Source organism: Salmo salar, chromosome ssa13 (assembly GCF_905237065.1).
Source record: "Salmo salar chromosome ssa13, Ssal_v3.1, whole genome shotgun sequence".
NCBI classification, from domain to species: Eukaryota; Metazoa; Chordata; class Actinopteri; order Salmoniformes; family Salmonidae; genus Salmo; species Salmo salar.
In genome coordinates, this window is record NC_059454.1 from 109,919,781 (window position 1) to 109,943,941 (window position 24,161).

Sequence of the window (24,161 nt, forward strand, 5' to 3'; positions counted from 1 at the left end):
AGAAGAGGATGTGGTTTTTTGATGAGAATGTTTTTTGAGCAGTGTTGTACCTTTTTACCTGCTTCGTCCAGATAAAAATATGATTTAAAAACTAGCTAAACCAAGCCATATTAAGCTACACAATCTACATTTTGGTTAACTCGACAACTTTCAATACAACACCGGGAACTTTCAATAGACCTGTGTCTACAGTGCCACTGTTCACATTTCATCCCTTTGACACATCTGGGCCCAGTCACTGTTGTTGACCAGTATTTGTCAACCTTTTTGTTATGTTAGCTGGACAGAAGATCAAATAGAAAGCAAGGTGTCTGTCAACTTCCTTATCAATTAAATATTACATTTTAGTAATTAGCCACATGACAACCTGCTGTTAGGAAAATTCATGATTGATGGATTGAGTGAGACAGAATCTCAGCCACAGGATAATTTAGAAGAGGGATCCTTAGAGAAGAACGCCTGTACAGTATTGATGTGTACAACTTGTCTATCCATGACAAGTGGGGTATCCTTCAACATCTCTGATTAATGTTTGTTTATTCCATGTGTAACTCTGTGTTGTTGTTTTTGTTGCACTGCTTTGCTTTATCTTGGCCTGGTCGCAGTTGTAAATGAGAACTTGTTCTCAACTACCCTGTCTGGTTAAATAAAGGTGAAATAAAATAAATACTGATAGCTAATTGTCTACCCTAGTAAGGCTAATTGTCTACATAGTTAAACAGCTGGCTATATGACTACTACTTGAGGATGATGACAGAGTTTAAAACGTATATGGTTTTAAACTCTTGATGACAGCGTTTTAAACTCGTTTTAAATGTAACTATGTTTGTTACCTTAACTAGGGTAGACAATTAGCTAACGTTAGTTATCAAGTATTTTAACAACCAGACAAGAAAACTACTCTAGTAGGCTAGTTTACATTGTGTAGCGACCCGCACAGACAGCTGTGTGTTATATATATATATATAATAGATAGGTAACGCGTTGTCTACCATAACTTTCCCAGGTTTGGTAGATTTATTTTAACGCTAGCTAAATAAAGCCAAGCCAACGCAAACTAAGTACATTTCGTCTACAACCGTTCATCAAACCGAGATAATAATGTATTACGTACCCATGTCAAAAGGCTGTCGCACAGTTCAACTCGATCCACGGAATCCAAGGTACTCATCGTACTGTCGGTAACTAGTCCAATTAATCCCCTTCTTTATCTGAAAATGTCTAGCCGGATAATCGAGATAAATAAAAAAAATCAACAAGACCGACACGTCTGATCAACTGGATAACCAAAACGATGAATTATTATTTGTACAAATAAAAAAAAGAAGAAGAATAAGCTAGCTAATCGGTTTTTACCGACAGGACGGATACGATCCCACGCTGTTTTCACTTGCATTCATGCATACAACGTCGAAAGTAAATGTTATTTAATCATAAAGAGAACCGCTAAGACACACGTCTACCGGTCACCCCCCCCTCTGTCAAGCTTTTTCCAACCAGCTGGGATGTCGTCTCTAGTTACCACAGCCACTAAGTCCTCAACTCTGCCTAGCTCTACAATTTCTCTTCTAAAAAAAATTAAATAATCTGATTTAAACCTAACATTAACCACGTTGATAAGCCTAACCCTGAACGAAGATTTAAAAAAAAGCTCATTTTTGTTTTCGGACCCTTTTTTTTTTTTTAAACGTTATAAAACATTTATACTTTGTGGCTGTGTTATCTAGTGGAAAAGATACCACTCTGAAGGGAAACCTTGCGCCTGAAAAATCTTTATCAACGTTAGTTAATCCAGAATAACTCTAAAAAAAAAAATGCAAGTAATCATAAGCATATGTGAAGAAGTACAAAAAAAAATATTGAATGATTTATTCCATTAAAATGTGAATAAATAAATTGGTGTGAATTTAGAGCAGGCAGTGACGGGAACACCATTCAGAGGCTGGGAAATGACCTTTCTAAGAATGCGGAAGTGGAGCAGTCAATTCCAATGGATCTTTATTATTGTACTTCAGTGCAATGGACAGGTAACCGTAATGTTCAGCATATTGCTAACATTTTGTCTAACCCTAACCTTATGACCAAAAAAATGATTGTTGTTGTTGTTTTCAAATGTTGACTTTGTGACTGTGCTTTCTAGTGGAAGCCCAATGGATAGGGTGATACTTTTAGCTTGTAAACATTAATGTACCTGATCTTATTTAGCACCTTTTTGTTCTTATTATCTACATTGGCTATAGTTTAGCAATACGACAGATATAGCCTAAGTCATATTTAGATATAAACTCTTGGCTCTGCGTTATGTAGCTAGCTAACGGTAACGTTTTTGTTTCTTACATATTTTATTTTTTATTTCACCTTTTATTTATCCAGGTAGGCCAGTTGAGAACAAATTCTCATTTACAACTGCGACCTGGCCAAGAATAAAGCAAAGCAGTTCGACAACATACAACAACAACACAGAGTTACACATGGAATAAAACAAAACATACAGTCAATAATACAGTAGAAACGTTGCCTCACTATAGCTAGCTGGATATGGGGAGCTTGGGCTGGATGAGCTAAGTGACTCATATTTACTCTCTCTCTCTCTCTGTTCTAAACCAGTTCTATAGGATATGATTAAGTGGGATGGATGAAAACAATGAATGTGGCGAGGTGGACTATTTGCTGCAAGATGAAGACTCACTCATAGAGGGAGTCAGCAACCCAGTCCTGTTTGTTGTCGTTCTCAGTGTCACTTTCCTGTGTGGACTAGTAACTCTGCTCTGCAGGTCTAGTAATTATTGACATTCTTACGGGAATAAATTGTATTGTGATGTTTTTTTTGTAACCAGTTATTAACTTTAACAACAAAAAAAATGTATTACCTTCTTAAATCAAACATGTATTTTGTTTTCAACTTATATGCCAATGAAGGTTGTAGTTGGCGTGTTTCTAATATCTGAACCTAAAGGTGTTTTTTTTATTTTTTATTTCTACACATCTCTACCTGCAGAAATGAGCAGTATAACATCCACCCAGAGAACCAGGAACATGTCCGTGTCGTCCGGCAACAGCTACAGTCCGAATCTCAGGTGTCTACCGCTGTAACTGTCCCTTCGCAGTTCCTTTGTACTTTCTGGGTCATGTTCATTAGGCACCAAATGGAAGACAATGCACTGATACAAAGAGGGACTATCTGGACTAGTTTAATCCATTTCAAAACCTTTTTCCTATTGTGTGCCCTAATGAACAGGACCCTGGTATTGTATCTCATTAGTTTCTCCTCCATGAAAGTATCATACCACATCACTCGCTCTGTCCGTCCCTCAGGAAGGTGAACCAGCCGAACCCAGGCAACAGTTCTATACAGACATGTCCTGTCCAGTGTGTCTACAGCAGGCCGTGTTGCCTGTGGAAACTAACTGCGGTCACCTCTTCTGTGGTAAGTGTGGCTGTCGCACTAGACTGATAGAAACAAGCAATCAGAACCAGGCCATAGCAGAGTATGTGAGTGGAGCGAGGAGTTGGACGCTGCCCAATTTCACTGGAGCGAGTTTCCTAAAGGCTGGACCATCAGACTCTTCGCCCGCTACAATTTTACTCCTGTAGCGCTCAATTCACGACTTTTTTACTTTACTGACGTTATTGTCCCCATGGGGACATTTTGTTGCAGTGTCATGTATACGTTTAAAGTGGCGTTTAAATAACAAAACAAATTGACAATACAACTTTCATAACAGTTACATACCAATAAAAAGAGACTAGACTGCTGGCCTTACTGGGTGGATAGGAACATTAGCCTGCTGGCCTTACTGAGTGGATAGGAACATTAGCCTGTTAGCCTTACTGGGTGGATAGGAACATTAGCCTGTTAGCCTTACTGGGTCAATAGGAACATTAGCCTGTTAGCCTTACTGGGTCAATAGGAACATTAGCCTGTTAGCCTTACTGGGTGGATAGGAACATTAGCCTGTTAGCCTTACTGGGTGGATAGGAACATTAGCCTGCTGGCCTTACTGAGTGGATAGGAACATTAGCCTGCTAGCCTTACTGGGTGGATAGGAACATTAGCCTGCTAGCCTTACTGGGTGTATAGAAACATTAGACTGCTGGCCTTACTGGGTGGATAGGAACATTAGCCTGCTGGCCTTACTGAGTGGATAGGAACATTAGCCTGCTAGCCTTACTGGGTCTATAGGAACATTAGCCTGCTGGCCTTACTGGTTGGATAGGAACATTAGCCTGCTAGCCTTACTGGTTCAATAGGAACATTAGCCTGTTAGCCTTACTGGGTCAATAGGAACATTAGCCTGCTGGCCTTACTGGGTGGATAGGAACATTAGCCTGCTGGCTCACTGGGTGGATAGGAACATTAGCCTGCTGGCCTTACTGGGTGGATAGGAACATTAGCCTGCTGGCTTACTGGGTGGATAGGAACATTAGCCTGCTAGCCTTACTGGGTCAATAGGAACATTAGCCTGTTAGCCTTACTGGGTGGATAGGAACATTAGCCTGCTGGCCTTACTGGGTCTATAGGAACATTAGCCTGCTGGCCTTACTGGGTGGATAGGAACATTAGCCTGCTGGCCTTACTGAGTGGATAGGAACATTAGCCTGCTAGCCTTACTGGGTGGATAGGAACATTAGCCTGCTAGCCTTACTGGGTGTATAGAAACATTAGACTGCTGGCCTTACTGGGTGGATAGGAACATTAGCCTGCTGGCCTTACTGAGTGGATAGGAACATTAGCCTGCTAGCCTTACTGGGTCTATAGGAACATTAGCCTGCTGGCCTTACTGGTTGGATAGGAACATTAGCCTGCTAGCCTTACTGGTTCAATAGGAACATTAGACTGCTGGCCTTACTGAGTGGATAGGAACATTAGCCTGCTAGCCTTACTGGGTCTATAGGAACATTAGCCTGTTAGCCTTACTGGGTGGATAGGAACATTAGCCTGCTGGCCTTACTGAGTGGATAGGAACATTAGCCTGCTGGCTCACTGGGTGGATAGGAACATTAGCCTGCTGGCCTTACTGGGTGGATAGGAACATTAGCCTGCTGGCCTTACTGGGTGGATAGGAACATTAGCCTGCTGGCCTTACTGGGTGGATAGGAACATTAGCCTGCTGGCCTTACTGGGTGGATAGGAACATTAGCCTGCTAGCCTTACTGGGTGGATAGGAACATTAGCCTGCTGGCCTTACTGGGTGGATGGGAACATTAGCCTGTTAGCCTTACTGGTTGGATAGGAACATTAGCCTGCTAGCCTTACTGGTTCAATAGGAACATTAGCCTGCTGGCCTTACTGGGTGGATAGGAACATTAGCCCGAGCTATTTAGGAGGGATATCACACCTGGCACAAATTATTGTCTAGTTGTGTTTTTCCTGCTGAGGGGTGCCCTATACCTGCACCCAGAGGGGAGTAGTTCAAAGTCCGGGTACAGAGGGTGGCTTGGGTCTAAAATGATTTTGTGAGCCTTGTGGAGGCTCCAAACCTTAAAGATCTCATCCAGGCCTGTCTGTTTGACTCCAAGTACCTTGCTTGCTGTGGTGATAATCCTTCTCAGCATATTTCTCTGGCTGACAGTGGAATTGCCAAACCAACAAACAATACAAAAAGTTCAGGGCATGCCGGCCCAGCATGCATTTGTAGTCTACTTGTGTGCTGCTATAGCTCCTTGCTTTAGCTACTGTCATCTAGTATGCTAAATATTTTCATAAAGAAACTGATGAAACACAGGTAAAAAAAATCAAGGTGAGTTACAATGTTCCCTTTTTTTTCGGCACTGAGTAAATATCAGGTCTGCTGAGCACGAACTTGAACGTTGTTCAAATTCTGTGCAACTTGCAGCGCGTGCGTTTACTGTGAACATTGAGGCTGTACCTGCTTTAAGTTACAGTTTTAACAATGGACATGTAGACTACTGTGTCTATTTGATCATAATGTAGGCTTACCAGAGTGGCCTACCATCAAAAACAATGGATAAATGCATCCCATAACATTTTAACATGGAAATCATCCTACAGTAGCAGCCAATGTGTGGTCTTCAATGTAGCCCTATAGTCCATGAGAATTTTGAAGAAAAAAAATAATACATGCAGGGCTTGACATTAACCTGTTGATCCACTTGTCCTTCAGACAAGGTGGTGACTGAAAATGTTTTCTATTTTGATGCAAGAAACCACGACAAAATAAAATGCATTATTATACCATTAGTACAGAGAATCAGACAAATGATGCAACCCTCTGCCTTTTGGCTACTTAGCTTATTCAAGCCTGTCTCAAAATACAACACTGCCCCTTTAAGACAAAAAAAAAGCTCTTTACCTGACTAGCTTTTTAAAAATGTCTGGAAATGTATATGTGTGGTGCTCTTGTCGGAAGCAATCACTCCCCTATATCTGACTACAAATGATCTATCCATTGGATCACCAGCTCAAGCTGAACCTCGGCAAGACGGAGCTGCTCTTCCTCCCGGGGAAGGACTGCCCGTTCCATGATCTCGCCATCACGGTTGACAACTCCCTTGTGTCCTCCTCCCAGAGTGCTAAGAACCTTGGCGTGATCCTGGACAACACCCTGTTGTTCTCCACTAACATCAAGGCGGTGACCCGATCCTGTAGGTTCATGCTCTACAACATTCGCAGAGTACGACCCTGCCTCACACAGGAAGCGGCGCAGGTCCTAATCCAGGCACTTGTCATCTCCCGTCTGGATTACTGCAACTCGCTGTTGGCTGGGCTCCCTGCCTGTGCCATTAAACCCCTACAACTCATCCAGAACGCCGCAGCCCGTCTGGTGTTCAACCTTCCCAAGTTCTCTCACGTCACCCCGCTCCTCCGCTCTCTCCACTGGCTTCCAGTTGAAGCTCGCATCCGCTACAAGACCATGGTGATTGCCTACGGAGCTGTGAAGGGAACGGCACCTCCATACCTTCAGGCTCTGATCAGGCCCTACACCCAAACAAGGGCACTGCGTTCATCCACCACTGGCCTGCTGGCCCCCCTACCTCTGAGGAAGCACAGTTCCCGCTCAGCCCAGTCAAAACTGTTCGCTGCTCTGGCACCCCAATGGTGGAACAAGCTCCCTCACGACGCCAGGACAGCGGAGTCAATCGCCACCTTCCGGAGACACCTGAAACCCCACCTCTTTAAGGAATACCTAGGATAGGATAAAGTAATCCTTCTAACCCCCCCTTAAAAGATTTAGATGCACTATTGTAAAGTGGTTGTTCCACTGGATATCATAAGGTGAATGCACCATTTTGTAAGTCGCTCTGGATAAGAGCGTCTGCTAAATGACTTAAATGTAATGTAAATGTATCTATAACTGGGGTAATAACTCATTAAATAGCAAAGGATATGAAAAAATGTGCACACGTGGCTACATGCAGCTCTCGCTTTGATCTCAAAACAAGCGCATCTACTCACGACCGCTCATGCTGTAAACACAGTCCAGTTCAAAGTAAATGGCACAGATCCATATATGGCAATGGTCAATTTGAATATAGGCCTACTGCAGCTCTGATTGGTTATGGCGCACCAGTCTGTGTAGAGTACAGCTGAGTAGTGCGTGTCAATGCAATAGAATCCTACTCCAATGGGTTCTGCCTACAACACAATCTCTTGCAAAGTTCGTTTTTGTTTCGGGATGTTGTATTGAAAGTGGCTAATATTGTGTTGATTCGATCACATTTGCCACAGTAAACGGAAACGTTGATAGTGTTAACAAAGAAACTCTAGAACAGTGGAAACGCTAGAACAGTGGTGACCAACCTCTTGAGTCAAAATGCAAGAGGAGATCTACCGTTCAGAATTGTTTTCTTTTTTACATGACTTAAAAAACGTAAGCCTATGCAACATTAACCAATTAAAAACAGTACTGTAGCAATGAAGTTTGTGCAGTAAGCTATAGGCCCAACACATTATCACCGCATATTGGCTTTGCTTGAATTGCCCTGCCAATGCATGGTTGTTTGGACATTTTTTTTTTTTTTTTTTAAATACAATTTTTGAGGTAGGCTATATGATTACACCGGTAAAAGATCTGTTGTATTACTTGTGAAGCACAGCTGAGTGAGCATACATTTTAAAGTATTTGCTTTTTATACTGAACAAAAATAGAAATGCAACATGCAACAATTTCAAAGATTTTACTGAGTTACAGTTCATATAAGGAAATCAGTCAATTGAAAAAAATGCGTTAGACCCTAATCTATGGATTTCACATGACTGGGCATGCGCGCAGCCGTGGATGGGCCTTGGAGGGCATAGGCCCACCCACTGGGGAGCCAGGCCCAGCCAATTAGAATGACTTTCTCCCCACAAAAGGGCTTTATTACAAACAGAAATATTCCTTACCTGTGGCCAATGACCTTGAGCCTTCTTGGACTGGCACTTCTGATGTAAATCTATGGAAGCACCCACAGGGGCTTGAACTGCCTAGCTCTCCCTGAAGATTCTGTGGTGACCTGGTATCCCCATGAGTGACACTGAGCCAATCACGGCGCAACTAGAGAAAATGACCAACGCCTCCGCTCTGTGCTTTCGCTGGCTGCCCCTCGTCCACCACGGGAAGCACTGAGCTTAGGCTGAAACAACTGCATTTTGGAGCGGCTTTATTAACTAAAGGAATTTGTTTAAAAAAATATATATTTTACATTGTTTGCAAACTGATATGTAACACGAATTAATGTCAAAATAACATGCAAAATAGGCCAATTAAAATGTAGATTAAAAATATATATATATATATTATGAGCGTTTCTCACAGTAACCTTTTCCTGTTGTTAATTAAAATAGTTTTTATTCAAATAATTTGGTTTCAATAATTTGATTTCAAACCAAATGGTAGGTTCATGTAGTCACAAAAATCGATGGGTGTTGGTTAAGTTATGATTATATACATATTTTTTTTGTTCATGATTGGCCCAGCGGTCTAAGGCACTGCATCTCAGTGCTAGAGGCGTCACTACAGACCCTGGTTCAATCCCGGGCTGTATCACAACCGGCCATGATCGGGAGTCCCATAGGGCGGCGCATAATTGACCCAGCGTCGTCCGGGTTAGGGGAGGGTTTGGCCGGGGTAGGCCGTCATTGTAAATAAGAATTTGTTCTTAACTGACTTGCCTGGTTAAATAAATAAAAATAGCTTCTCTTTTTTTTTTTTCTTCCCCGGAGCGGTGGGAAAGGACGTGGACCGCCGGAGCAGTGTGCAAGCAGAGCGCCATGAGCAAGGGGTTTCCGACCACTCAACTCTGCTCACATACTCTAGGCCAGGCCTCCTTAACCCTGTTCCTGTAGAGATACCATCCTGGAGGTTTTAACTCTAACCCTGTTCCTGGAGAGATACCCCTCCTGGAGGTTTTAACTCCAACCCTGTTCCTGGAGAGATACCATCCTGGAGGTTTTAACTCTAACCCTGTTCCTGGAGAGATACCCCTCCTGGAGGTTTTAACTCCAACCCTGTTCCTGGAGAGATACCCCTCCTGGAGGTTTTAACTCCAACCCTGTTCCTGGAGAGATACCCCTCCTGTAGGTTTTAACTCCAACCCTGTTCCTGTAGAGATACCATCCTGGAGGTTTTAACTCTAACCCTGTTCCTGGAGAGATACCCCTCCTGGAGGTTTTAACTCCAACCCTGTTCCTGGAGAGGAGGGTATCTCTCCAGGAACAGGGTTGGAGTTAAAACCTACAGGATGGTATCTCTCCAGGAACAGGGTTGGACAGCCCTGTTCTAGGCCATAGGAACAAGGAATTAGAATCATGCCAACTATTGAATGATTAATCTATTGGATAGATCCATCTGGATTTGATCAATTTTTCCTGTATTATTTTTGAAGGTTCTTGTATAATTGCGTATTGGAGATATGGGACGTGGCTCGGTGCAATCAGTTGTCCCATCTGCAGACAAACGGTGAGACTAAATGCTGCTTCCAACTTTCCCTACTTTCAACACATGTATTATTATACACACGTAGAAATACAATTTACCCATTTACATTTAAGTCATTTAGCAGACGCTCTTATCCAGAGCGACTTACCCCCTTTACTATTCTTTTGTGTTTCTCTTTTGGATGCTGACAATGAAAAATGACATTTCCAACAGATCCCTCTCCTATGTGGCCCTATTGACCCCGTTTCTCTCCTATGTGACCCTATTGACCCCGTTTCTCTCCTATGTGACCCTATTGACCCCGTTTCTCTCCTAGGTGACCCTATTGACCCCGTTTCTCTCCTAGGTGACCCTATTGACCCCGTTTCTCTCCTAGGTGACCCTATTGACCCCATTTCTCTCCTAGGTGACCCTATTGACCCTGTTTCTCTCCTAGGTGACCCTATTGACCCCGTTTCTCTCCTAGGTGACCCTATTGACCCCGTTTCTCTCCTAGGTGACCCTATTGACCCCATTTCTCTCCTAGGTGACCCTATTGACCCCGTTTCTCTCCTAGGTGACCCTATTGACCCCATTTCTCTCCTAGGTGACCCTATTGACCCCGTTTCTCTCCTAGGTGACCCTATTGACCCTGTTTCTCTCCTAGGTGACCCTATTGACCCCGTTTCTCTCCTAGGTGACCCTATTGACCCCATTTCTCTCCTATGTGAACAGGTGACCCTGCTGTTCCCACTCTTCCACGAGCAAGTCTCCCCTCAGCAGGTACAGGATGGAACGGTTGAACCTCTCTTCATCCTCCGGGATCTCAGCGACTACAACCGCAGGTTCTCAGGACAACCCAGATCTGTGAGTTTTAATTTGCCACGTCAGTATTTCTCTCATGCACTTAGAGAGAGAGAGAGATTGCAACTTAATTCCTTTACATTTATTTCATTAAATTGAAATCATAGTTACTCACTCCCCATTCTGTGCTGTAATGTCATATTTAAACACTACTAAGGTTACGGTAGCCTGGCCCCAGATATGTTTTACCATCTCATTAAACTGTATTATGTGCCAATGATCATAGGAGTTGGCAAAACGACACATAAACAGATCTGAGACCAGGCTAATGTTACTGCTTAAACACAGACTTTTTAACTCCACTGCTCCTCCCCGTCTCAGCTGATGGACCGGCTGCGTGACGTCCCCACGTTGCTGCGCCACCTCTTCAGGGAGATGTTCTCCGTAGGGGGCCTGTTCTGGATGTTCCGGATCCGTATCCTGCTGTGTCTGATCGGGGCTCTGACCTACCTGATCTCCCCTCTGGACCTCATCCCTGAGGCTCTGTTTGGCCTGCTAGGCTTCCTGGACGACTTCTTCATCATCCTGCTTCTGTTCATCTATATCTCTATCATGTATAGAGAGGTGGTGACCCAGAGACTGGCAGGGTGATGAAGAGAGGTGGTGACCCAGACACTGGCAGGGTGATGAAGAGAGGTGGTGACCCAGACACTGGCAGGGTGATGAAGAGAGGTGGTTACCCAGAGACTGGCAGGGTGATGAAGAGAGGTGGTGACCCAGAGACTGGCAGGGTGATGAAGAGAGGTGGTGACCCAGACACTGGCAGGGTGATGAAGAGAGGTGGTGACCCAGACACTGGCAGGGTGATGAAGAGAGGTGGTGACCCAGACACTGGCAGGGTGATGAAGAGAGGTGGTGACCCAGACACTGGCAGGGTGATGAAGAGAGGTGGTTACCCAGAGACTGGCAGGGTGATGAAGAGAGGTGGTGACCCAGACACTGGCAGGGTGATGAAGAGAGGTGGTGACCCAGACACTGGCAGGGTGATGAAGAGAGGTGGTTACCCAGAGACTGGCAGGGTGATGAAGAGAGGTGGTGACCCAGAGACTGGCAGGGTGATGAAGAGAGGTGGTGACCCAGACACTGGCAGGGTGATGAAGAGAGGTGGTTACCCAGAGACTGGCAGGGTGATGAAGAGAGGTGGTGACCCAGAGACTGGCAGGGTGATGAAGAGAGGTGGTGACCCAGACACTGGCAGGGTGATGAAGAGAGGTGGTGACCCAGACACTGGCAGGGTGATGAAGAGAGGTGGTGACCCAGACACTGGCAGGGTGATGAAGAGAGGTGGTTACCCAGAGACTGGCAGGGTGATGAAGAGAGGTGGTGACCCAGACACTGGCAGGGTGATGAAGAGAGGTGGTGACCCAGACACTGGCAGGGTGATGAAGAGAGGTGGTGACCCAGACACTGGCAGGGTGATGAAGAGAGGTGGTGACCCAGAGACTGGCAGGGTGATGAAGAGAGGTGGTGACCCAGAGACTGGCAGGGTGATGAAGAGAGGTGGTGACCCAGAGACTGGCAGGGTGATGAAGAGAGGTGGTGACCCAGACACTGGCAGGGTGATGAAGAGAGGTGGTGACCCAGAGACTGGCAGGGTGATGAAGAGAGGTGGTGACCCCCATTCAATTCAAACTTCATTGTCCGCTCGACTGCACAGAAATTGATTGTGTATGACCATATTAGACACAATGCCAAGACCAGTGTCCTATAATCGATTAGTTTCAGGTCAAAGGCACTCGGTGAGGAGGGTGCTCTGTGATCTGTTGCTTTGGACTGGAGTTCCACCATGCAAAAGACTGGGGACTAGTTACTAGTTAAATGTCTATGATTGAGAGTCCTAAAGTTAAAATTCAGTCATAATGTCTGCTTGTTTCATCAGTTGAGATGTAATCCTCTTGAATCTGAAAGTGTGTGTCTGTTTTTACATTTTTATTATTATTATAATATTTTCTTTAGGAATTGACTTGTTACCAAGCGGCTGCTGGATTCAATCTAGTCTTTGTATGAGTAGCTGGACTGCGCTGTTGCATGACTGGCGTGTTAAAGAGACTGTTATCTCATTATCTTATGTGAAAGGATTAATGTGAAACAATATTATTATTAATGAGGAAAGAAAACCGTATACTTATGTAAACAAAAATAATCACCTTTGTTTACAGATTAAAATTATTTTATCTATTTTAGTTTAAGGGCTAGTGTTTATGAAATGTAAAACTTTTTTGTATTTTTTTTTAAACTACAAACACAAAAAAACGCCAAGACCCACATTCCTATTGTTACAACCCCAGACCCCCCCCACGATTCAACAACTGAGACACAAACTGAACAAGCTCCACAGACACGTGACTAACAGAAATGGAATAATGTGTCCCTGAACAAACGGGGGTCAAAATCAAAAGTAACAGTCAGTATTTGGTGTGGCCACCAGCTGCATCTCCTGCATCTCCTCCTCATGGACTGCACCAGATTTGCCAGTTCTTGCTGTGAGATGTTACCCCACTCTTCCACCAAGGCACCTGCAAGTTCCCGGACATTTCTGGGGGGGAATGGCCCTAGCCCTCACCCTCCGATCCAACAGGTCCCAGACGTGCTCAATGGGATTGAGATCCGGGCTCTTCGCTGGCCATGGCAGAACACCAACATTCCTGTCTTGCAGGAAATCACGCACAGAACGAGCAGTATGGCTGGTGGCATTGTCATGCTGGAGGGTCATGTCAGGATGAGCCCGCAGGAAGGGTACCACATGAGGAAGGAGGATGTCTTCCTTGTAACGCACAGCGTTGAGATTGAGATTGAGCTTGTTGTCATTGCAGAAAGTCTGATGATGCTGTGACACACCGCCCCAGACCATGACGGACCCTCCACCTCCAAATTGATCCCGCTCCAGAGTACAGGCCTCGGTGTAACGCTCATTCCTTCGACGATAAACGGGAATCTGACCACCACCCCTGATGAGACAAAACCGCGACTCGTCAGTGAAGAGCACTTTTTGCCAGTCCTGTCTGGTCCAGCGACGGTGGGTTTGTGCCCATAGGCGACGTTGTTGCCGGTGATGTCTGGTGAGGACCTGCCTTACAACAGGCCTACAAGCCCTCAGTCCAGCCTCTCTCAGCCTATTGAGGACAGTCTGAGCACTGATGGAGGGATTGTGTGTTCCTGATGTAACTCGGGCAGTTGTTGTTGCCATCCTGTACCTGTCCCGCAGGTGTGATGTTCGGATGTACCGATCCTGTGCAGGTGTTGTTACAAGTGGTCTGCCACTGCGAGGATGATCAGCTGTCCGTCCTCTCTCCCTGTAGCGCTGTCATCTCACAGTACAGACATTGCAATTTATTGTCCTGGCCACATCTGCAGTCCTCATGCCTCCTTGCAGCATGCCTAAGGCACATTCACGCAGATGAGCAGTGACTCTGGGCATCTTTCTTTTGGTGTTTTTCAGAGTCAGTAGAAAGGCCTCTTTAGTGTCCTAAGTTTTCATAACCGTCTGTAAGCTGTTAGTGTCTTAACAACCGTTCCACAGGTGCATGTTCATTAATTGTTTATGGTTCATTGAACGAGCATGGGAAACAGTGTTTAAACCCTTTACAATGAAGATCTGTGAAGTAATTTGGATTTTTACGAATTATCTTTGAAAGACAGGGTCCTGAAAAAGGGACATTTCTTTTATTTTTGCTGAATTTGTTTGTGCCCCGAGGCAAACCTCAGGTTCATTCATGGTTGACGTGAGAAGTTCTGGCAGAGAGAGAGAACTAGTGTCTGGGCATTTGTCCTGACATATTTAATTAGGAATTAGGTTGAATGATGGTTCATGAGGATTCTAGCCTGGGTACCAGTCTGTTTCTGCCTTGTTGTTTGGCGTGACAATGCGTGGCATGAAGGCACGAATAGCTCTTGTACCAGGCTATGAGATTTCTGTTTTTTTTTTTTATCAAATGGCACTAGTCATGTTACTATCAGAATAAAGAACCATAAATGATATGAGAGGTAATTGTTTACAATTTCCACTGAAATTGATAGTTTAGCATATCAAATGTTATTTGTCGCATGAAAGATAGATTAAAAAAAATGGAAATAGTAAGATGAGGAATAAAAACACAAATGAATAACGAATAACAACGAGTAAAATTAACATGGCTATATACAGGAAGTACCAGGTAATAACATGGCTATATACAGGAAGTACCAGGTAATAACATGGCTATATACAGGGAGTACCAGGTAATTACATGGTTATATACAGGGAGTACCAGGTAATAACATGGCTATATACAGGGAGTACCAGGTAATAACATGGCTATATACAGGGAGTACCAGGTAATAACATGGCTATATACAGGGAGTACCAGGTAATAACATGGCTATATACAGGGAGTACCAGGTAATAACATGGTTATATACAGGAAGTACCAGGTAATAACATGGCTATATACAGGAAGTACCAGGTAATAACATGGCTATATACAGGGAGTACCAGGTAATAACATGGCTATATACAGGGAGTACCAGGTAATAACATGGCTTTATACAGGGAGTACCAGGTAATAACATGGCTATATACAGGGAGTACCAGGTAATAACATGGCTATATACAGGGAGTACCAGGTAATAACATGGTTATATACAGGAAGTACCAGGTAATAACATGGCTTTATACAGGGAGTACCAGGTAATAACATGGCTATATACAGGGAGTACCAGGTAATAACATGGCTATATACAGGGAGTACCAGGTAATAACATGGCTATATACAGGGAGTACCAGGTAATAACATGGCTATATACAGGGAGTACCAGGTAATAACATGGCTATATACAGGGAGTACCAGGTAATAACATGGCTATATACAGGGAGTACCAGGTAATAACATGGCTATATACAGGGAGTACCAGGTAATAACATGGCTATATACAGGGAGTACCAGGTAATAACATGGCTATATGCAGGGACTACCAGGTAATAACATGGCTATATACAGGGAGTACCAGGTAATAACATGGTTATATACAGGAAGTACCAGGTAATAACATGGCTATATACAGGAAGTACCAGGTAATAACATGGCTATATACAGGGAGTACCAGGTAATAACATGGCTATATACAGGGAGTACCAGGTAATAACATGGCTATATACAGGGAGTACCAGGTAATAACATGGCTATATGCAGGGACTACCAGGTAATAACATGGCTATATACAGGGACTACCAGGTAATAACATGGCTATATACAGGAAGTACCAGTACTGGGTCAATGTGCAGTGGTACCAGGTAATTGAGGTAGATACGGTATGTACATATAGGAGGGGTAGAGTGACTAGGCAACAGGGTAGATAATGAGCAGCAGCGTATATGATGAGTGTAAAAGTGTGTGTGTGTGTGACGTCAGTATGCATGTGTGCCTATGTTTATGTGGGTGTGTGTGTGTGTTACGGTGTGTGTGTGTGTGTGTGTTGGGGTGTCAGTCAGGGTTTCCGTTAACCGGTAATCGCCGGCTTTTGGCCTATTTTTAAAATAAGTAAATGGAAAAGCAGATAAATCAAATTGCCGACGGGCCAAATATCTGGGAGAAGAAGAAACAGCCCCATTTGATAAATAACCCTATATATCTTCTACTCTGATGAAATACATTTGACTCGTCATGCTATGTCAGTCTATAGGTTACATTTGCATAATTTAGTAGAATGAAATTAGCTCGTGTTTACTGTATATTCGTTCTGTATCTTATTTATCACAGGCGTGCAGCATCTCAAACAGCAAAATGCATAGTCAACGGAAAGCAGGCTTCCTCAGCGTATCACACCCCACTTTACAATGAGCTGGAGGCAGTATGCATGTTGAAAACATATGTCCTGGGACCATGTCCTGGATGGCAGGAAGCTCAGCCCCAGTGATGTACTGGGCCGTACTCCCCAACACCCTCTGTAGCATCCTTGCGGTCTGATGCCGAGCAGTTGCCGTACTAAGCGGTGATGCAGCCAGTCAAGATGCTCTCGATGGTGCAGCTGTAGAACCTTTTCTGAGGTTCTGATGGATGCTCTCTTCCCAACTGTGTTAGTGGACCACGTTAAATCCTTAGTGATGTGGACCATGTTAGTTCCTTAGTGATGTGGACCATGTTAATTTCTTAGTAATGTGGACCATGTTAATTTCTTAGTAATGTGGACCATGTTAATTCCTTAGTAATGTGGACCACGTTTGTTCCTTAGTAATGTGGACCATGTTAAATCCTTAGTAATGTGGACCACGTTAGTTCCTCAGTGATGTGGACCACGTTAGTTCCTTAGTGATGTGGACCATGTTAGTTCCTTAGTAATGTGGACCATGTTAGTTCCTTAGTAATGTGGACCATGTTAATTCCTTAGTAATGTGGACCACGTTAGTTCCTTAGTAATGTGGACCATGTTAAATCCTCAGTAATGTGGACCACGTTAGTTCCTCAGTAATGTGGACCACGTTAGTTCCTTAGTGATGTGGACCCTATCCTCAGTGATGTGGACCACGTTAAATCCTTAGTAATGTGGACCAGGTTAGTTCCTTAGTAATGTGGACCACGTTAGTTCCTTAGTGATGTGGACCACGTTAGTTCCTTAGTGATGTGGACCACGTTAGTTCCTTAGTGATGTGGACCACGTTAGTTCCTTATTGATGTGGACCACGTTAGTTCCTTAGTAATGTGGACCACGTTAGTTCCTTAGTGATGTGGACCACGTTAGTTCCTTAGTGATGTGGACCATGTTAAATCCTTAGTAATGTGGACCACGTTTGTTCCTTAGTAATGTGGACCATGTTAAATCCTTAGTAATGTGGACCACGTTTGTTCCTTAGTAATGTGGACCATGTTAAATCCTTAGTAATGTGGACCACGTTAGTTCCTCAGTGATGTGGACCACGTTAGTTCCTCAGTGATGTGGACCACGTTAGTTCCTTAGTGATGTGGACCATGTTAGTTCCTTAGTAATGTGGACCACGTTAGTTCCTTAGTAATGTGGACCATGTTAGTTCCTTAGTAATGTGGACCATGTTAATTCCTTAGTAATGTGGACCACGTTAGTTCCTTAGTAATGTGGACCATGTTAAATCCTCAGTAATGTGGACCACGTTAGTTCCTCAGTAATGTGGACCACGTTAGTTCCTTAGTGATGTGGACCCTATCCTCAGTGATGTGGACCACGTTAAATCCTTAGTAATGTGGACCAGGTTAGTTCCTTAGTAATGTGGACCACGTTAGTTCCTTAGTGATGTGGACCACGTTAGTTCCTTAGTGATGTGGACCACGTTAGTTCCTTAGTGATGTGGACCACGTTAGTTCCTTAGTAATGTGGACCACGTTAGTTCCTTAGTGATGTGGACCACGTTAGTTCCTTAGTGATGTGGACCACGTTAGTTCCTTAGTAATGTGGACCACGTTAGTTCCTTAGTAATGTGGACCACGTTAGTTCCTTAGTGATGTGGACCATGTTAGTTCCTTAGTGATGTGGACCATGTTAGTTCCTTAGTGATGTGGACCATGTTAGTTCCTTAGTGATGTGGACCACGTTAGTTCCTTAGTGATGTGGACCACGTTAGTTCCTTAGTAATGTGGACCCTATCCTCAGTGATGTAGACCACGTTAGTTCCTTAGTGATGTGGACCACGTTAGTTCCTTAGTAATGTGGACCCTATCCTCAGTAATGTGGACCATGTTAGTTCCTTAGTGATGTGGACCACGTTAGTTCCTTAGTGATGTAGACCACGTTAGTTCCTTAGTGATGTGGACCACGTTAGTTCCTTAGTGATGTGGACCATGTTAGTTCCTTAGTAATGTGGACCACGTTAGTTCCTTAGTAATGTGGACCACGTTAGTTCCTTAGTAATGTGGACCACGTTAGTTCCTCAGTGATGTGGACCACGTTAGTTCCTTAGTAATGTGGACCACGTTAGTTCCTTAGTAATGTGGACCACGTTAGTTCCTTAGTGATGTGGACCACGTTAGTTCCTTAGTGATGTGGACCACGTTAGTTCCTTAGTGATGTGGACCACGTTAGTTCCTTAGTGATGTGGACCACGTTAGTTCCTTAGTGATGTGGACCACGTTAGTTCCTTAGTGATGTGGACCACGTTAGTTCCTTAGTGATGTGGACCACGTTAGTTCCTTAGTGATGTGGACCACGTTAGTTCCTTAGTGATGTGGACCACGTTAGTTCCTTAGTGATGTGGACCACGTTAGTTCCTTAGTGATGTGGACCATGTTTGTTCCTTAGTGATGTGGACCATGTTAGTTCCTTAGTAATGTGGACCACGTTAGTTCCTTAGTGATGTGGACCACGTTAGTTCCTTAGTGATGTGGACCATGTTAGTTCCTTAGTGATGTGGACCACGTTAGTTCCTTAGTGATGTGGACCACGTTAGTTCCTTAGTGATGTGGACCACGTTAGTTCCTTAGTGATGTGGACCATGTTAGTTCCTTAGTGATGTGGACCACGTTAGTTCCTTAGTGATGTGGACCACGTTAGTTCCTTAGTGATGTGGACCACGTTAGTTCCTTAGTGATGTGGACCACGTTAGTTCCTTAGTGATGTGGACCACGTTAGTTCCTTAGTGATGTGGACCACGTTAGTTCCTTAGTGATGTGGACCACGTTAGTTCCTTAGTGATGTGGACCATGTTTGTTCCTTAGTGATGTGGACCATGTTTGTTCCTTAGTGATGTGGACCATGTTGGTTCCTTAGTGATGTGGACCATGTTAGTTCCTTAGTGATGTGGACCCTATCCTCAGTGATGTGGACCACGTTAGTTCCTCAGTGATGTGGACCATGTTAGTTCCTTAGTGATGTGGACCACGTTAGTTCCTTAGTAATGTGGACATGGAGGAACTTGAAGCCCTTGATCCACATCAAGGTTTCTTGAATCTGTTTTTATTCTCTCTTACCACTGTAATCAGTAGACTGGTTAGCTGACAACGTGGGGGGAAACGACGCACAAACTTCCACGAGGCAGAAGGCTGTGAATCTGTACGGCCAGACACCTAGTAACAATGATGATGTGGGGGGGAAATCCGAGGTGGCTCGTTTTCAGCTGGTTTCATCTTGCTCATCCTACCATGTCTTGTTGTGACTGATGTCAGGTCTATGCTAATATGGCAAAAAAAAAAATTGCTAGCTAGCTAACCCACAACTGTAACAATGTATTTGACGAAACAAGTGCTCATTTGTACAAATGTATTTATGTTTTCAATAAATATTTCTGACGAAATATAGTTTACATGTTATCAACCATCTAAGCCAGCCCTGTCTGTTTGTTTACTTAACAACCAAACCGTCTATAGCATTCCCAGATTAAAACTAGTCCAAGACTAAAATGGAATTTCAATTGAGATTCTTTAGTAAACATTCTTTTTAGTCCAGGTTCTTAATCTAGTAGCCCCCGTGTAGCTCAGTTGGTAGAGCATGGTGTTTGCAACGCCAGGGTTGTGGGTTCGATTCCCACGGGGGACCAGTACGGAGAAGAAGAAAAAAAATGTATGAAATGTATGTATTCACTACTGTAAGTCGCTCTGGATAAGAGCGTCTGCTAAAATGACTAAAATGTAAATTTTACAATGTAATCTGTGTCTGGTGTAACGGGCCCCTAGACTTCCTGGTTATTGTTATGGGAAGGTTCCCGGATCAAAGAGCCAGACAACGCTGTGCTTCAACAACACCAGTAATATAGTTTTAGGCCTCATTTAAAATATCTCATTAAAATGTATTAAGCTCTTATCATTATTTACCTGTTTTATTAAGAGTAACGTTTTCTGGAGAATATTTACCTCTTTATGAGGTTGTCGTCATAATGTCCGGACCATCTGTCTGTCTGGCCCGGAACCTGAACCAACTGCCACCACTTCCACCTCCGGGGGAAGACGTGTGTGTGTGTGTGTGTGTGTGTGTGTGTGTGTGTGTGTGTGTGTGTGTGTGTGTGTGTGTGTGTGTGTGTGTGTGTGTGTGTGTGTGTGTGTGTGTGTGTGTGTGTGTGTGTGTGTGTGTGTGTGTCCATACTGTATATCTGGGCCCAGCCAGGCCGTTCGTGTTTCAAGGGCAGAGCAGATTACAAGGACCTCCTCTTATCCTCCTATAGTATTATCAGATCTGTTGTTCAGTGTGAAGTATCCTGGGTTGATCTAAGAAACGAGGAGGGAATTAAAATTGTATAAAGTACAACTATTGACACTGAAGGGACACGTTGACACAAAAACGTTTATTCAATGAACTGCTATGTTTATCTTCATGAGAACACACTTTTAACTTTTCCTTATCTATTTTTTCAGTGTATATGTTCATTTAAATAACTTGTACCATTTTAATAGCCAGAACAGCCAGAAGAGGACTGGCCACAGCTCATAGCCTGGTTCCTCTCTAGGTTTCTTCCTAGGTTCTGGCCTTTTCTAGGGAGTTTTTCCTAGCCACCGTGCTTCTACACCTGTATTGTTTTGCTGTTTTGTGGGTTTCAGGCTGGGTTTCTGTACAGCACTTTGTGACATCAGCTGATGTAAGAAGGGCTTTTATAAATAAATTTGATAACAAGAGTATGACAAAGAATCCTCTGAGGTCATTAAATATCCCATTGCACTTATCGTAAGAGTAGGGGTGTTAACCCCTGGTGTCCTGGCTAAATTCCCAGTCTGGCCCTCATACCATCATGGCCACCTAATCATCCCCAGTTTACAATTGGCTCATTCATCCCCCTCCTCTCCCCTGTAATTATTCCCCAGGTCGTTGCTGTAAATGAGAATGTGTTCTCAGTCAACTTACCTGGTAAAATAAAGGTAAAATAAAGAAAAATAAAGTCAAATGATGATCTAATGCTACTGTTGTAATCGTATTTGAACACCAGGTGGCAGCATAGCCCAATTTAAAAGAAGGAGACCAGAGAGATGTTTCTGAATTCTATCCTTTTCTATAGCCATGTTTCCTCAGCTTAGAGTTGTGCTTCCCGCTTTAAGGTGAGTGATATGATCATTTATTTTCCCATATTCACACAACTGACTGGAATCCTGCGTTATATCCTACCTCTATATTTAAGCTGATAAAAATAAGTTTACCACCGAAGATGGGAGGGGTAAAATACATTAGGACACTCCGTGAACCTGTGAATTCAAATCCAAGCGAAATTCTTGTGCTTCTAGTTCCGACCATGCAGTAATATCTAACAAGTAATCTAACAATTTCACAACAACTACCTAATACACACAAGTGTAAAGGAATGAATAAGAATATGTACATATAAATATATAAATGAGTGATAGCCGAACAACATAGGCAAGATGCAGTAGATGGTATAGAGTACAGTATATACATATGAGATGAGTATTGTAGGGTATGAAAACATTATATAAAGTGGCATTATTTAAAGTGGCTAGTGATACATTACATCAGGATGGCATAGAGTACAGCATATACATATGAGATGAGTATTGTAGGGTATGAAAACATTATAGAAAGTGGCATTGTTTAAAGTGACTAGTGATACATTTATTACATCCAATTTGTAATTATTAAAGTGGCTGGAGTTGAGTCAGTATGTTGGCAGCAGCCACTCAATGCTAGTGATGGCTGTTTAACAGTCTGATGGCCTTGAGACCTGCACCTGACCTCTGATAAACCCCAGAATGAACTGTGTCCCTGTTACCCACCTTCCTGGTAGTCGGAGAGGAACCTTCAAATCCATTCTGTCCTTGATTTAATTCCCTCATAATCCCACCACCTTTAGGTACGAGGAAACGGTGACTAAGGTCAAACACCTGCTTTAATTCCCTCATAATCCCACCACCTTTAGGTACGAGGAAACGGTGACTAAGGTCAAACACCTGCTTTAATTCCCTCATAATCCCACCACCTTTAGGTACGAGGAAACGGTGACTAAGGTCAAACACCTGCTTTAATTCCCTCATAATCCCACCACCTTTAGGTACGAGGAAACGGTGACTGAGGTCAAACACCTGCTTTAATTCCCTCATAATCCCACCACCTTTAGGTACGAGGAAACGGTGACTGAGGTCAAACACCTGCTTTAATTCCCTCATAATCCCACCACCTTTAGGTACGAGGAAACGGTGACTGAGGTCAAACACCTGCTTTAATTCCCTCATAATCCCACCACCTTTAGGTACGAGGAAACGGTGACTAAGGTCAAACACCTGCTTTAATTCCCTCATAATCCCACCACCTTTAGGTACGAGGAAACGGTGACTAAGGTCAAACACCTGCTTTAATTCCCTCATAATCCCACCACCTTTAGGTACGAGGAAACGGTGACTAAGGTCAAACACCTGCTTTAATTCCCTCATAATCCCACCACCTTTAGGTACGAGGAAACGGTGACTAAGGTCAAACACCTGCTTTAATTCCCTCATAATCCCACCACCTTTAGGTACGAGGAAACGGTGACTAAGGTCAAACACCTGCTTTAATTCCCTCATAATCCCACCACCTTTAGGTACGAGGAAACGGTGACTAAGGTCAAACACCTGCTTTAATTCCCTCATAATCCCACCACCTTTAGGTACGAGGAAACGGTGACTAAGGTCAAGCACCTGCTTTAATTCCCTCATAATCCCACCACCTTTAGGTACGAGGAAACGGTGACTAAGGTCAAACACCTGCTTTAATTCCCTCATAATCCCACCACCTTTAGGTACGAGGAAACGGTGACTAAGGTCAAACACCTGCTTTAATTCCCTCATAATCCCACCACCTTTAGGTACGAGGAAACGGTGACTAAGGTCAAACACCTGCTTTAATTCCCTCATAATCCCACCACCTTTAGGTACGAGGAAACGGTGACTAAGGTCAAACACCTGCTTTAATTCCCTCATAATCCCACCACCTTTAGGTACGAGGAAACGGTGACTAAGGTCAAACACCTGCTTTAATTCCCTCATAATCCCACCACCTTTAGGTACGAGGAAACGGTGACTAAGGTCAAACACCTGCTTTAATTCCCTCATAATCCCACCACCTTTAGGTACGAGGAAACGGTGACTAAGGTCAAACACCTGCTTTAATTCCCTCATAATCCCACCACCTTTAGGTACGAGGAAACGGTGACTAAGGTCAAACACCTGCTTTAATTCCCTCATAATCCCACCACCTTTAGGTACGAGGAAACGGTGACTAAGGTCAAACACCTGCTTTAATTCCCTCATAATCCCACCACCTTTAGGTACGAGGAAACGGTGACTAAGGTCAAACACCTGCTTTAATTCCCTCATAATCCCACCACCTTTAGGTACGAGGAAACGGTGACTAAGGTCAAACACCTGCTTTTTTTCCTTCTTTTTCGACAGAAATAACATTCTCCTGCTCTGTAATTTACAAATTGATAAAGGGCTATTGATAAGAGCTAGGTAAATGAGTAATCCGTTTGGATAAAGAGATGGTAAATATAAAATACTTATTTTTTTCTAGATCTATTTGACC

The 24,161-nt window shown here is 43.6% G+C and overlaps 2 protein-coding genes across 7 annotated transcripts in view; one reads left to right on the plus strand and one right to left on the minus strand.

Annotated features, from left to right (window-relative positions):
• The window catches only part of LOC106568550 (protein Hook homolog 3), a 63,757-nt gene extending 62,250 nt beyond the window's left edge, over positions 1-1,507 (minus strand). For 4 of the 6 annotated variants that reach the window (XM_045692671.1, XM_045692668.1, XM_045692670.1 and 1 more), the window contains exon 1: positions 1,115-1,506. In XM_045692671.1, the coding sequence (XP_045548627.1) occupies positions 1,115-1,171 (57 nt within the window). In that variant the 5' untranslated portion in view covers positions 1,172-1,506. Of the gene's footprint in view, positions 1-1,114 lie in introns of all 6 variants that reach the window. The other 2 variants (XM_045692669.1, XM_045692672.1) reach the window with 1 other exon arrangement.
• A 435-nt stretch (positions 1,508-1,942) lies between these two features.
• rnf170 (ring finger protein 170) lies at positions 1,943-12,902 on the plus strand. Its single transcript, XM_014139004.2, has 7 exons — positions 1,943-2,027; positions 2,608-2,774; positions 2,999-3,077; positions 3,316-3,427; positions 9,829-9,902; positions 10,596-10,727; positions 11,046-12,902. The coding sequence occupies exons 2-7, from the start codon at positions 2,632-2,634 to the stop codon at positions 11,313-11,315; spliced, it is 810 nt and encodes a 269-aa protein (XP_013994479.1). The 5' UTR covers positions 1,943-2,027; positions 2,608-2,631; the 3' UTR covers positions 11,316-12,902.
• Positions 12,903-24,161: the final 11,259 nt, after the last annotated feature.